Source organism: Python bivittatus, unplaced genomic scaffold (genome assembly GCF_059951505.1).
Source record: "Python bivittatus isolate LINGU-HERP-01145 unplaced genomic scaffold, Pbiv_v1 ctg000330_np1212, whole genome shotgun sequence".
NCBI lineage: Eukaryota > Metazoa > Chordata > Lepidosauria > Squamata > Pythonidae > Python > Python bivittatus.
Window position 1 is genome coordinate 43,754,052 of NW_028277058.1, and position 14,704 is coordinate 43,768,755.

The window sequence follows — 14,704 nt, forward strand, 5'->3', positions numbered from 1 at the left end:
TCTATCTCAAAGGGTAATCTATACTACTATGATTAATAAGCTTTATATATGTGAAAGTAACTTACATTTTGGGAATGTGCCCACTGCATTTTAAATATTTTTCTGCCAAACAACTTTGCCTATCTTGGTTTATTTATATTTTATTTTTTTATTTATTGGTTTACCTAATTAATCCATTTGGGAGGTTCACATAAGTCACTGAACCATAAAGTAGCTGTTCACTCTCGGTTTGACCTAAATAATGACCTAAAATGTGGTCGACATGCCTCATGCCTAGTCCATGGCTTGATAGCCAAGTTTGCACTAATGTCCTGAAGGCAAGGAAAGGGCTCCCTGAATATTGAGGAATACTATTCCATAAAAGGGTGGGTGTCGATTGAAAAGGCATGCTTCTGTGGCCCCTGAAGATGGATTCTCTAATCAAGGGGACACGTAAAGACTTTGCCCTAATAGATTTTATCAGGCAGCCAAATATTGCTGGAAGATAATGGTCCTTCAGACACCGAGGCTTTGAATGATGTAGGGCTTTAAAGGTGACAATTAGCACCAAGGGATAAAGCAATCAGTCAAGGGATTAACTAAGCCAGGAATTGACAGTAAGTAATGCATCCTGCTTCAGGAAAGGTTTCAGGTGGTGCACAAGAAGGAGCTGTGCAAAAGCCCTCTTAGCTATAGGTGTCATCTGTTCCTCAAGCAGGAACTGTGAGTCCAAGAGAACTCCAAAATGGAAAACTAGCTCTGTTCAGGGAAAACTCAAACTGCAAACTCACCCAGAGCTAATGATGGAATTTCACTGGAATCAGTAGGCCTTTGAACTTCACTCCATCTCTCTGGGATTGAATCTGAACTTGTTCCTCTTTATTCAGACCCAGACAGCCTATAGACATCTGGACAACACTTCAACAGCAGCATTTATTCAGCCAGGGGTCAAAATGTACAGTTGGACATAATCAGCATACTGATGAAACCTGGCCTCATGCCAACAGATGATCTCACCTAGGGGTAAATATTAAATAGCACCAGGTACAGCATTAAGCATTGTGGCACCCCACAATAGAGGAGTTAGGAGTTTCTCCCTTTCCCAAAACTCTCATTTCAGGAAAGAAAAGAACCACTGCAAAACAGTAACCCACACTCCTAACCCTCAGAGGTGGCTCAGAAGGATACTATGACTGAAAGCTACTGAGACATCCAGCAAGACCAGGAGGGACTACCTACCAGAAATCATTAATATCCATAATCAGTGACATCTCCAAGCTGAACCCAGGCCTGAAACCTGACTGCAATTGGTCCAGACCCACTTCCTTCAGGGTCTTCTGCAGTTGTAATCTGCCATTTGCTCCACAACCTTCCCCCAATGGGGAGGTTGGAAACAGGTTGATAATTGTCCAGTACATCTGGGTTCAGCCATAGCCTCCTGAGGAGGAGCATACCACTGCCTTTTTCAAAGAAGGGGGTAACACTCCCACTCTGAAGAGTGCATTCACCACTGTCCCAATCCCACTCCCCATCACCTCTGTTATGGCTTTTACCTATATGGAATGGCAGAGTCCAGACTGTGAGGGGTTGAGCTGATGTTGCAGAGAACCCTGTCTACTTCCTCAGGAATCACAGTATTAAACTTATCACGGTTAACTTTGCAAGACAAAGATTTGGCCATCTCCTCAGGATCTGTCCAGAGCATTCTACTCTGAGTGAATCTGAGCAACTTCCTCTTCCAGATGCCTAGGGAATTCCTCACATTGGCCCTTCAGGCATTCCTCCTATATGATAAAAGTGAATAGGTGTTATTAGGGAATGTGCCAAAATATGAAGCTGAATGCAATAAGAGTGGTATATGATGAAGTACAGGATGTGTGAGAGTAAACAGAATGCTTAGTGAATGGTTAAGTTCTAAGCATGAACTAAAACGAGGATACGTAATATCCCTTTGGTTGTTTAATGTATTTATGGATAAATGTATAAGGCATTTTTGTGTTGACTTTAAAAGGGCTGGTTGGGGACACAAATATGCATGTACCTTTGTACAATATCATGTTATGGGCTGACAATATTAGATACATTATATGATGCAATGAGAAAGATGAAGCTGAAAATTTATTTGATTTATATCCTGCCTTTAAATCAGGAGTTCAGGGTTGCATACATGGCACACCCTTCTCCTAATTTTCTCCACAACTCTGTGACGTAGGTTTGGCTGAGAGAGAGAGTGAATGGCCTAAAATTGCCCATAAGCTTCCATAGGGGAGGGTAGACTAGAAACCTGGGTCTCCCATCTCCTAGTCCAACACTTTAATCATTGCATCACATTAGCACTTATATCAAGTGTTTCAAAATCCAAAGTAGCTGTGTTTAACAGAAAATTCAGTAATTTATTGTAAATTATATGATGAAGTAGAAAATGTGTGAGAATAAACAGAATGCTTAGTGAATGGTTAAGTTCTAAGCATGAACTAAGAGAAGGATATATAATAAATGTAATAAAAGCAAAAACTAGAGTATATGAATTTAAACAAATCCATTTGTTTACCTGGACAGAATATTTACTTAAGATGGGGAAAATGCATGGAGAAATTTTAAGATATGCAACTACTAGTGAATCATATCTAATATGTTGCAAGGAAATGATATCCAAAGGAACAAAAATGGCTGTATATAATAACACACTTCTGTGCATTTTGCTATATGAAAGTGAGAGTTGGGTATGTCAGGAGAAACATAAGTACATCAACTGCAGTGGGAATCAAGAACTTAAAATGGGTGTTGAATAATTATCAACTGAATACCAAAGTAACAAGTATATTGAAATGCTTTGAAAGAATGACTTGTAAAACAAATATGTAATGGAATACGTCAAGAGAAATGGGAAGACTGAGAAGGTCATGGTTCAATGGATTTGGTGAGATCCTCAAAGAGAGGTAAGAAGTTTAAAGAACAAACAGCAATGTTGGAAGCAGTGTGGTGACATGATGGAAGAAGGGTTTACAAAGAAAGGAAGGTATGGGGAGGTATAGCAAAGAGTGTTGAAGTAAATTAGAATTAGCTATGTTTCCTTATCTCTTTCTTGTGTGAACTGAGTCATAATCAGGTAGTTGTTGTCATTCATTCCCTTTTGACTTTCTGTGATTTGATGGACATCATTCTGCCAGCACTATCTGTTGGTAATTGCTTCTTTGAATTCTTGTAAGCTCATGCTTGTGTCATCAGGGCTAGTACTTAAGCCACCTTGTCTTCTGCTGGCCTTTTGTTATTGCCTTCATTTTTTTCCAGTGACTTCTGCTTCTGGATTTCCTGTCCAAAATATCTAAGTTTTAGCTTCTTCATGAGGGCTTCCAGGAAGTTGGTTGGTTGTCTTCATCTAGCACTGAACAATTTGTTCTTCTTGTGGTCCAAGGAATATTCAACTATTTTCTCAGCACCACAATTCAAAGGCATCATTTTGTTGTTCATTCAGCCTTATTTTTATTAATTAAATTTATAAGCCACCTGCTCCCAATGACTCTGGTGGTCCAGCTTTCCCAGCCAGATGTTATTACTTCTAGTCTGTAGCCTCCATTTTAAGATTCAGGTGACTTACACTCCATGTTATGTCATCTGGCTTAACAAAACATGATGTTAGTGTGTTCTGTGTGCCTAACCAAGTAACCATTGCTTATGAACTAATAAGCCAAAGCCATAACTTCGCACAGTGTGATATGGGAAACTAGCCTAACCTTACACCATAACTCCTAGCATAATTTGGGATCACTTCTACTTCTGCCTTTGCTGCTCGCCTAATGATGAGTCCCGGGCGAGTCGAAAGCTCGCGCACCGTTCTGGCCCCGGCCCTTGGCACTCGACTGTCGATTCAGAAGTAAAAGTTAAACTTTTCCCATCCCTCCGTTGCTTAGCAACCCAGCTGCGCCTTGTTCTATTGGGAAGCTCTCGGCTGCTTTCGGTTTCATTTCTCCGGGGAGCGAGCAGGGAAGGGAACAACAGAGCAAACTCTGGGCTGACCCGAGGGGGTGGGACGAGCGATCTTGAGGGCGGGAATTCAGTGGAGGAGGAGGAGGTGGTCGCCTGGGGGGCTGCGGCTGGTGGGGAAGGGGAAAAGGAAGAGGAAGGGGTGAGGCTCCTAGGCCAGGATGGACACGGTCTTCGCCGGCGAAATCCTCCGGGCGGTGTGCGCCGCGGGCGGCTCTCTGAAAGTCAGCGACATAAAGGTCCGGCTGACCTCGGAGGGCCTGGCCTTGATACTGCAGGATAAGACGAAGTTCACGCTGGTGACCCGGGAGGACCCCCCCTCGGCGGCCGGCAGCGAGGAGCACCGTGTTGTGGTGGCTACCACTGGGGCGCGGCTGTGCCGGGAGCACGGTAGTGGGAAGTGCGCCGGTGGCTGCCGGCAGTTCCACCTCTGCCGGTACTTCGTGTACGGGGGGTGCCGCCATCAGGCCGCGAGGTGAGCCCGACACGTCCGCCGGGAAGGGGAGGGTCGCCCCGAGCGAGAGGGACGGGGGCAGTCTTGAAACCTCCCAAAGGAGGCGCGTCCTTTGGGAGGAAGAACTTCGCTTGCCGCGGATCCTGTTTTCCCGGGATTTTCTTTGGCGCTGGGGGCGCCCGGCTGCGCCCCGGCCGATCGCGGGAGTTCGCTCTGGGGCCGCTCGGCTCCGGAGGCAATTCGCCCTTTTATGCGGTGAACTCCGGCAAAGCGGAAGGCGGGGGTGCGGTGCAGGGCGCTATTCTCACTCCGGATTCATTGACGGGGACTTTTGAGACAGCAGCTTTGCATCTGAGGTTCCTTTTCCCCTCCTGGCTAGGAAAAAAAACTCGAAATACGACTCCCGGTGCCGAACCTGAGGGTCCTGATCGTGGTGCTGTTTTTTTATGAAAGAGCCTTGAAACTTTCCGTAGGGAGGCTGCGTCTTGGAAAGCGTTTCAAGTTCGGATCTAGGGAAACCGTGGGTGATCTTCCGCTAATACTTTTCTTCAGCAACATTATCTATCTAGCTATCTAGCTATCTAATTTATATAGCCGCCCATCTCACACAAAGTATATTTATTAGTAATGGGGTGAAGCTGAGATAACTTGTATGTACCGCTGAGATGAGATGTGTAAATGGACTTTCCAATCCAGCCTTTCCAAAGAAAATGGCACCTGGTTCTACCAAGAGAGTTTCCTTCCCAGGGCCTTTCGGAAAGAGGATCCTCTCAGGCCTAGTTCTTACCTCTCTGTTCCTGGCCATCCTGTTTACTCTGCCTTATCAAGACTTAACTAAGAAGGAAGTGGAATGTTGTGTTTCTTGTCTTTATTAGTCTAAAACAATGTGTCTCTCTGCATACGTAAGCAGGACATGAACAAGAAGCTCTACTGTGCAGCACCATTTCTCAGCTGACTCTCTCTTCATTCTCCTGTTTGGCCCAGATCTTTCATTTTCCCTTCCCCAATCTTTACTGACATTGCAAAATTGCACAATGTGTCTAAAGCATTTATCATTAGAAGAAGCTTTCTAAGTTTGGTATGTACACCGAAAGCCCTAGGATTGAATTCCTTTTTTTGATCACACATATATAAGCTTTATTAAAAATTTTAAGAAGAAAGATAAAAACTAACAAAAGCTAACATTTAGAGTGAAAAGAGAAAAGGAGAAAAGAAAGCCAAAAGTACAGGAAAAAAGAAAAAAAAAACGACTTCCGATTTTCTTTTGCAACAGCTATAATAAATGTAAATTAACCTCTTACTGTATGGTTACAACCTTACTTACACTTTTTATATAATCTGGTTTTTTTTCCTAATCATCAAAACCATGTATCATAATTTCATTTTTTTCCATTTCATGCAAAAAGTCAATAAGGGGTTTCCAGTCAGCATTAAACTTAGACGATTTCTTGCCTCTAATTAAAGCTGTCAATTTGGCCATCTCAGCAAGTACCGTCATCTTCACCATCCATTCCTCCATTGTGTGTAAATTCGAATCTTTCCACCTTTGTGCATATAATAATCTCACTGCAATTGTCATATACAAAAACAAAGTTCCATGATTTTTTCCCAGCTGTTTATAAGTCCCAAAAGAAAAGTCTCTGGTTTCAATTGTATATTAATCTTTAAAATGTATTGTTATATATATTTGAGTCCAATTTTTCTGGCTTTTTTACACGTCCACCAAGCATGATAAAATATCTCTTCTTGTTTACATTTCCAGCATAAATTTGAAGTACCTTTATACATTCTAGACATTTTTTTCTGGTGACATGTACCAATGATACATCATTTTATAAAAAGTCTTTTTAAGAGTATAACATAATGTAAAATTTTAGTCTTTAAACCACATATTCTCCCTTTGTTCCATTTGTATATTATAATCAAAGTTTTTAGCCCATTTTATCATATTCTTTCACTTGTTCTTCTGTTTCAATCAAAGTTTCTACGTTTTAGCAATAACATGTTCATTGTTCAAATTCAGTCTTACAGTGTTCAAAAGTTTTTATCTACTTTAAATCTAATAATTGTATATAAGAAAACCACTGGCATGTGTATCCTTCTGCTGCCAGTTCTTCTCTTGATTTCATTTTACATTCTCCTTGACAAAATTCTAGTATATCAGAGGAAGTTAACCATTTATGTTTAATTATCATTTCTCTTTTATAAAATGCTTCTTGTGCGGAGAGCCACAAAGGGATTTTCAGGCACCACTTAGGTTTATATCTGTTCCATATTCTCAGTATGGTACATCTAACAAAATTATTTTTAAAATCTATATTAACCTTGGTTTTATTGTGCCATAAGTATCCATGCCACCCAAATCTCACATCATGTCCTCCTAACTCCAAAGGCGTTCTGTTTCTCAGCAATATCCATTCTTTCATTCAAACTAAACAAGCTGCAAAGTGTAATTTCAAGTCAGGTAAACCCAATCCTCCTCTTTCTTTTACATCTTCTAACACCATATATTTAACTCATGGGTTTTTTCCTTGCCACACAAATTTAGATACATTTTTCTGCCACTGTTTAATTGGTACATCAGATGTCAAAACAGGTACTGTCTGAAATAAAAATAACATTCTCGGCAAAACATTAATCTTAATCACAGAAATTCTCCTGAACAATGACAATAGTGTCTTCTTCCATCTTAACATATCCTTTTAAATTTCATTTGAAGTCTTAATTATTTTGAAATAACATACAATTCCTATTTGTCATCTTAATACCCAATTTTTTATCATCTTCTCGACCTTAAAACCCATTTTATTCATCAATTCTATTTGATCTTGTATCTTCATATTTTTGTCAACATCTTTGTCTTCTGTTTGTTAATCTTAAAACCTGCTAATGCACCAAATTATTTTAATTTTCCCATTAATATTTCACTTCCCTTTAAAAGATCTTTAAAAGAAAAAACCAACACCAGATCATCTGCAAAGGCTCTTAGTTTATAAGTCTCTTTTAATCTCAACACCCATAATCCTCTTGTCTTACATCTCCATTCAGCATTCCAAGAACCAAAATAAACAGAAGAGGGGACAATGGGCAACCTTGTCTTGTTCCTTTTTGTATCTCACATGGTTTAGTTAGATCTCCATTAACAATTATTTGTGTGTTCTGTGAAGTATATATCTATTTTATCCATTTTCTAAAATTCTCTTCAAAGTTCATATCTTCCAAAACTTTAAATAAAGAAGTCCAATTCAAATTGTCAAAAGCTTTCTCTGCATCTAAAATAATAATAATAATAATAATAATAATAATAATAATAATAATAATAGTAGTAGTAGTAGTAGTAGTAGTAGTAGTACAACTTGTTTTTCACTGTGCTGTTCAAAATATTCTAATATACCAGTACAGTTCTAACATTATCTTTTAATTGTCTTTTAGGTAGAAACACACATTATTCATGAAGTTCAAAATCTTGTAAAATTGTTTTCAACCTATCAGCTAGGATCATTGTAAATAGTTTATACTCATTAAGTAGTGATATTAGCCTATAATTTCTTATCAAAGTCAAATCATCCTTCTTTAGGTATTAATGCTATATTTGCCTCTTTCCAAGTCTCAGGCATCTTTCCTCCCTCTAAAATAAAATTCATTGTATTTTGCAAAGGTTGTAAAAGTTCATCAACGCATTTATAAGAAGAACCCAGTAATCCATCTGGTCCAGGTATATTTCCTGATTTAATCTTTTTTATAGCTTCAGAAAAACCTCTCTTATTGTTATAGGTCCATTCAAAATCTGTCTTTGTTTCTCTGTAATCTTTGGTAAATTTTGTTTGTTTATTTATTTATATTTCAAATTTGTCACCGCCCATCTCAATATTTTTAAATATTCATCTATTTTCTCCAAAGAAATATCATGTCCTTTATACAGATTGGAATAACACTGATGAAATGCTTTTTGCATTGCCATATTATCCGTTCATACAGTGTTTCTCTCTTGAAGTTTCAATACTGTTTTCTTTTTCTTTTTTTAATTTATATGCTAACCATTTCCCTGGTTTAATTGCAAATTCATAGTTTTTTTGCTTTGCATGGTTCATTTTTATTTCCATTTCTTTTACTGTTAACATCAAAAACTGTAAAAGTTTAACTTGATGAGAAATGTTTATCTTCCCTGGAGATTTCTTTAATTATTCTTCTTTTCTCTTTATCTCATCTAAAATAGCCTGTGTTTTCTCTTGCTCTTCTTTTTAAGTTGAGTTGTATAAAATATCCTCTCATAAAAGCTTTACTTGCACCCCAAGCCATTCTTAAGTTAGTGCCTATATTCAGATTATTTTCAAAAAATTATGTTAGTTTCTTTTTACAATCCTTCACTATTACTTCTTTCTGTAACAACATTTCATTTAATCTCCATCTAAAAGGTGTAGATTTCCTTTTATAAACCAAACTCATAGGATTGTGGTCAGAAAAAGTCTTTGGTAAAATCTCTACTTTAGAAATCTTAGCTAGATTCTTTGAGATACAGATCATATCTATTCTTGAAAAAGAACTATGTCTTTCTGAAAAATAAGTATATTCTTTAGAATTACCATTTTTTGTTTCTGTGCACCCACTAACCCTAAATTTTCCATCAAATTAAAAAAAAAAAAAAACTTGGTAATTTATCATGAGTGGTTTTAATGTTTTTGTCAGATGTATAGTCTAACTGGGGAAATCTCTCCATTCCAATCCCCCATCAAACACCAATTTTTGTAAGAAATATTCATAAAAACATTAATTTCTCCATAAGTCATTTATAAAAGGTTGCATTATCCTCATGTGGGGCATAAATTCCCAATATCATAGTCTTAGCCCCCACGTGGTTCAACTTCCACCCCAACAAATGTACCATGTTCATCAGTCAATATAAGTTCTGGTTTTTGTTGGAGTGTGCAAAACAACTCCATTTCTTGCCCTGGAATTGAATTCCATGTAGAAATAAAACTATTTTTCAGATGAGCTCTGTTGATAATTTGCCTGGATATATCTGTACAGTTTGCTTGGCATGAAATGGAAGTAGTCTGCCATTGCTTTCTTCTAGGATTTTTTTTTAATTCCTAGACTTTAAATTACCATCCTGGGAATTCCCAGGAAGTCCCTGGTTCAAGGGACACCCAGCTAAGCTTTCAATATCAGTCAAGATGCCACTGTCTGCTGTCCGCTCATGCCTATGAACAGTATATAGTTTTAAACTTAAAACTAGGTAGAATTACAAACCATGTTTAATATTTCCAAAACTTTTAGGAAACCATGCAAGTTTATCCATGACATTTATACAGGACACAACCTTTCTGTCCTAAAAGAACATGGGCTGCAAATCTTAAACTCTGATGAATTATGTCAACTGCTGCTTCAGAATGATCCTTCGCTCTTGCCCGAGGTGAGCTTATCACGCATGGTTGATGCTTCTTAATGGAATGAAATTTTAATTGTGCACGATGTGGCCCACTGAATCATTCTAATTTATCCAGGAAATTTGGTGTTAGGGGAATTTCATCTTCAGTTTTAAAAGTAAACATATATAATCTTTGTGGGTTTTCTGTTATAAACTTGAATGCAAAAAGTGCTGTAGTCAACATTGTCGTCATTGCTGATGAGGAAAAGTAGCCTGCATTTTGGGATGGATCCAGACTTGGTCAGAGTAAACCTGCAATCAGTAGGATTGAGTGTTGTCTAATATAACCCCCACTGATTGAGGCTAATCTAATTATAACTACAACAGGAGACATCTACAACGTACAGCTTAAGGACTATAACAATCACTATGTAGGACAGAAAGGCAGAAGACTAGCAGAGCACATCCATGAACACCAACTAGCAGTCAGAAGACATGATGAAAACTTAATCTCGCAACACATGGATAGACTCAACCACAGTTTCAACTGGGAAACTGTTAGCATCCTAGACCAAACCAAATCCAAAACTGCTTGGGAATTCCTGGAAGCTTGGCATTCAAACAAATCAACCATCAATAGACACATAGAGATAAACCACATTTACACACCATTCAAAAGAGACAATAAAAAAGCTCAGAAGGAAACAAAAAGGCCACATCCTCTCCAGCAGCCAACACACAGATAAGTAGGGAGGTAACACCAGGCAATCAAGCAGAAAACACTACCCAAATCAAGGAACCCAAGGAGAAAACCACACCCCCACTAAAGTGGCAGGGCAAACTACTATATATAAACAGGGACCAAGCAGCATCCTTACTTGTACTGATGATGTTACCTAGTTGGGCAAACAACCAAGCTCAGAGACCACCAAGGACTCCACTAATTGTAACAATGGGTGCAATATTGGAAGACCAGGTTAGGGACAGATCTTCATAGAATCTATGTGGTTGCTAGGAGTCGAAAATGACCTGATAATCATATCCAGCCCATTTTCTAGAATCATGCTACAGTAGTTTGTGTAACCATTTATTGAATAAGCTACAGTTGCTTGGTATCATACTACACACTGAATATAAACCATGGTTTGCAAACTACAGTGGCTGAATTCAAGGTCAAAATTCAGGCCAGAACCAAGCAGTCTGCTTAATGACCAAACAAGGTACATGAAATCAGCTGTTGTGTTTAGAGTTGAAAGAGAGGAACAGACTTCAGTTTGGTGCAAGACATTTTTCTCTGTGATTGATGCAGAGAAAAAAAATTACTTGCAACATGCATTTTTAACCATACATGTTTCAGGAATGTAAATACTTGTCTTTATATTTTGGGCTTTGAATGTTACTATTTTATTGATTCCTTTCACATAATTATAGATGCTTCTGCTGGTCACATCTATTTATTTGTTTATTATTGTATTTTTATACCCTTGCAGTTATTAATGACCCTGATTGGTTTACATCGTAACATCAGAATAGGTATTCTTGTCATAAAAGAGGAAGAAATGTATTTTGCAAAACACCTCTGTCTGACAGTTCAGAAGTAATTTGGGCTTGTTTTAGGCTATTGGTTAGTTGTTGCCATTTAAGCAAATTCAAACTTATGCTCCTGATGTGTTTTAACTGGAAATTGTGAAGTATAGAAGGAATATGTCCCTGCACATATTCAAGTGGCACTTTCAGTGACTATCAGTGGCCTTTCCAGTGATAAATCAGTATTTCTAGTTGGAGAGCCAGTTTGGTTAAGGCACTAGGCTAGAAACTGGGAGACTGTGAGTTCTAGTCTCACCTTAAGCATAAAGCAGCTGGTTGACCTTGGGCCAGTCACCTTCTTTCAGCCCTAGGAAGAAGGCAGTGGCCAGCCACTTCTGAAATCTTTCCAAGAAAACTGCTGGGACTTGTCCAGGCAGTTATCAGGAGTCAAGACTGACTTGAAGGCACCCCCCCCCCAAAATTGGTCTCAATTATTGGGCTTAGTATTTTTATTTTGGTTAAATCTTTTTTCCAAGATTGCTTTGAAAACCTCTTGTTGAATGAGTGGGATATAATAATACTCAATTAAAATAAAGGCCCTAGTCTAAGATTACAGCATTGCTAACTTTATCATAAGGAGGCATAGTTTATGCTGTGGGATTCCTTTAATAAGGCAGTAGAAAATTGCCACTGACTGGTGTAATCAGTTTTGAATATGCATTTTGGAAGAAAGCAATCTTCCAGTGCTATCAGTGGTCATAGCTGGGGATAGAACCTTGTATAATAGAAGGTGAGCACCTGGTATTGAATTAGGGTGGCTCCTTGCTCTCTGTCTAAACCTCCCTGGAGATGCTTTGAATCCCATGTTCCTTGTGAACATTTAGGCATAATTATGTATTTACATGTTTGCTTGGCTAGAGATAGACTAAATATATCCATTTGCTTTAAAGATACCATTTTTCCCCCTTTCCTTCACCAGATCTGCCCATATTACAACAAAGGGGATGGGCCTTATGGATCTTGCACCTTTAAGAAGATCTGTGTTAAACTTCATATATGTCAGTACTATCTCCAGGGAGAATGTAGATTTGGGAATAACTGCAGACACTCTCATGATATTTTTAATCCTGATTGTTACGAGAAACTGGAGAAGTGGGGGATGAGTCAAGCTTTGATTAGTCGAATTCCATTGATCTACAGGAATGTGTATGACATAAAAAGCAGAGCAGCATCAACACACAAAGGTAAAGTACTTTATCCTGTTTGGAAACAGTACAGCAGTCATCTCCAGTCTGATACTCTCTAAATGTCTTGGGACTATAATTCCTAATTTTCCTGTCATGCTAACTTGGGAATTCTGGGAGTTGTTATCTCTGCACAGTCAGGAAGTATAGTAAGTTGGAAGGGTTGGGCTGTCAGAATCACCTCAGTGCTTTGCATTGTAGCAATTAGCCAGCTTGTGATACAGGAGATCTGAACTGGGGTAATCCAAACTCAGTTTGACACTCACCTAGGCATTCTAAGACCACTGTTGTTGATCAGGGAGGTATGCAAGGGTTTACATCTGTCTACTTTGCATGACATGGCCAGCTTGGTCATCTCTGAAAAAAGAGAGAAAATATAGTTGATCTTCTGTGCTTTCTCAGCTGTGATTGTAAAAACCTCAATTATGCAATTGGAAACAGTATTAAATAGGCTGCATTTGGCTGTTTGCCGATTAGGATTGCATAGTTCAAAGTTTTTAAATAATTTATGGGAAGATAAGCATTTGGAAGCTTTCTCCAGCTCTGCTGCATGATCAATCAGCAGTTACCAGTCACTCTTTTTTAGCCCAAATTACAGATAGTCCTCGCTTAACGACAGTAATAGGAACTGGAATTTCTGTAACTAAGTGATGGGGTCATAAAGTGCGATATCACATGACCACATCACTTAGCAACAGCAATCCCAGCAGTCTCCATTACTGTTGTTAAGCGAGGATCGTGGGTCGTTAAGCGAGGACCTCATCATGATTCCTTGCCAGCTTTCAACAAGCAAAGTTAATGGGGAAGCCGTCAGGAAGTTGAAAGTCCCAGGTGGGTTGCAAGTCCCAGGCCGCTGGGTCGGTAAGTCACTGCTGTGGCTTGGTGCAAACACGGGTTGAGGGGAGGTGGCTGCTGCCAGGTGCGGGAGGATGTGCTGGTGGCCACTGTCATGTGAGCATGGCCAGGCCGGGGATGACCGCTGCCAAGTGTGGGAGGATGCACCCGTGGCTGCCGCAGCAGTGCACAAGTGTGGCTGGTCAGGCAGGTGTGCCACAGAGTATGGGTGGGGGGTGCTGCAGGTGAGTGCGTGCTACAGGGGTCTCATACTCCATAGCCAGGCTTCTCTGGAGAAAAAGCAGCAGGAGTGGGAGAGACTTACAGGGGCGACTTGTGACCTTCCCTGCTAGCCTCCCCATTGACTTTGCTTGTAGGAAGCTGGCAGGGAAAGTCACAAATTACAGTCCCATGACCATGGGACGGTACAACTGTTGTAAGTGCAAGCCAGTTGCTAAGCACTCAGATCATGATCACATGACTGCAGGGTGCCGGAATGGCCAGGATCTGTTGTAAGTACCACTCATTCAGTGCTGTCGTAACTTCTAACAGTCACTGAATGAGTGGTCGTTAATGGAGAACTACCTGAGCCTCCAAGGATTATTGTGGGGAAAAATAGGAGGGAGTGCTATATATAACATGTTGAGATGAATGAAAGAAAGGATATAAATCTTATAAAGACAGTTATGGAAATCAATTGTGTTAATCTGTGTTGGGTATCTTGTTACCTTTTTTCCTTAATGTGATGTTTTGGTCATTTCACATTGATCTGAGAGAGTCCATGTGATTCCTACACTTCTAGTAAATGTGTTCTCCACAAATATTTCTCTGCAATAAGCTAATGAGAAGTCCCTGTTCTTTCCTACCTTGTTCTTCCTTTTCTGAACTTGTTGCTTCTCCCTTATCCTTCACCACCGCCTTTTTCAGTTCTTATATTTTCTCAACTCTGCAATACAACAATCTTGTGCTTTTTTTGTACATTTTTTTGGGTTATGCCAGGGGTGGATGTAAAATGGAAACATTAGAAGACGGCAATTGATTCCCCTTTCAGGTCACTGGAAGATAATTTCCCACCAGGCAAAATGTTTGATTGGATAAACCATGATACATGAACCACAGAGGCTGGATTCACATACCATGCTAAGACAAGACCAGACTTCATTATGGTTTTGTGTAATGTGTGAATTCTGCCTACAGGGATCAGCATGTCTTTTCTCTTGTTGATTGCTTGTGTGTGAGGGAGGAATCACAACTGTCCTTGCTGTAAACAATTTAAATATATGTTGAGGATTAGGGGAAATGTTGCATAAAATA

The 14,704-nt window shown here is 39.4% G+C and overlaps 1 protein-coding gene across 1 annotated transcript in view; it reads left to right on the forward strand.

Moving 5' to 3' along the window:
* Positions 1–4,009: 4,009 nt before the first annotated feature.
* LOC103065932 (protein mono-ADP-ribosyltransferase PARP12) overlaps positions 4,010–14,704 on the forward strand; it is a 29,251-nt gene continuing 18,556 nt past the window's right edge. The window contains exons 1-3 of the mRNA XM_088141111.1: positions 4,010–4,438; positions 9,695–9,830; positions 12,292–12,556. Of these exons, the coding sequence (XP_087997237.1) occupies positions 4,125–4,438; positions 9,695–9,830; positions 12,292–12,556 (715 nt within the window). The 5' untranslated portion in view covers positions 4,010–4,124. The remainder of the gene's footprint in view (positions 4,439–9,694; positions 9,831–12,291; positions 12,557–14,704) is intronic.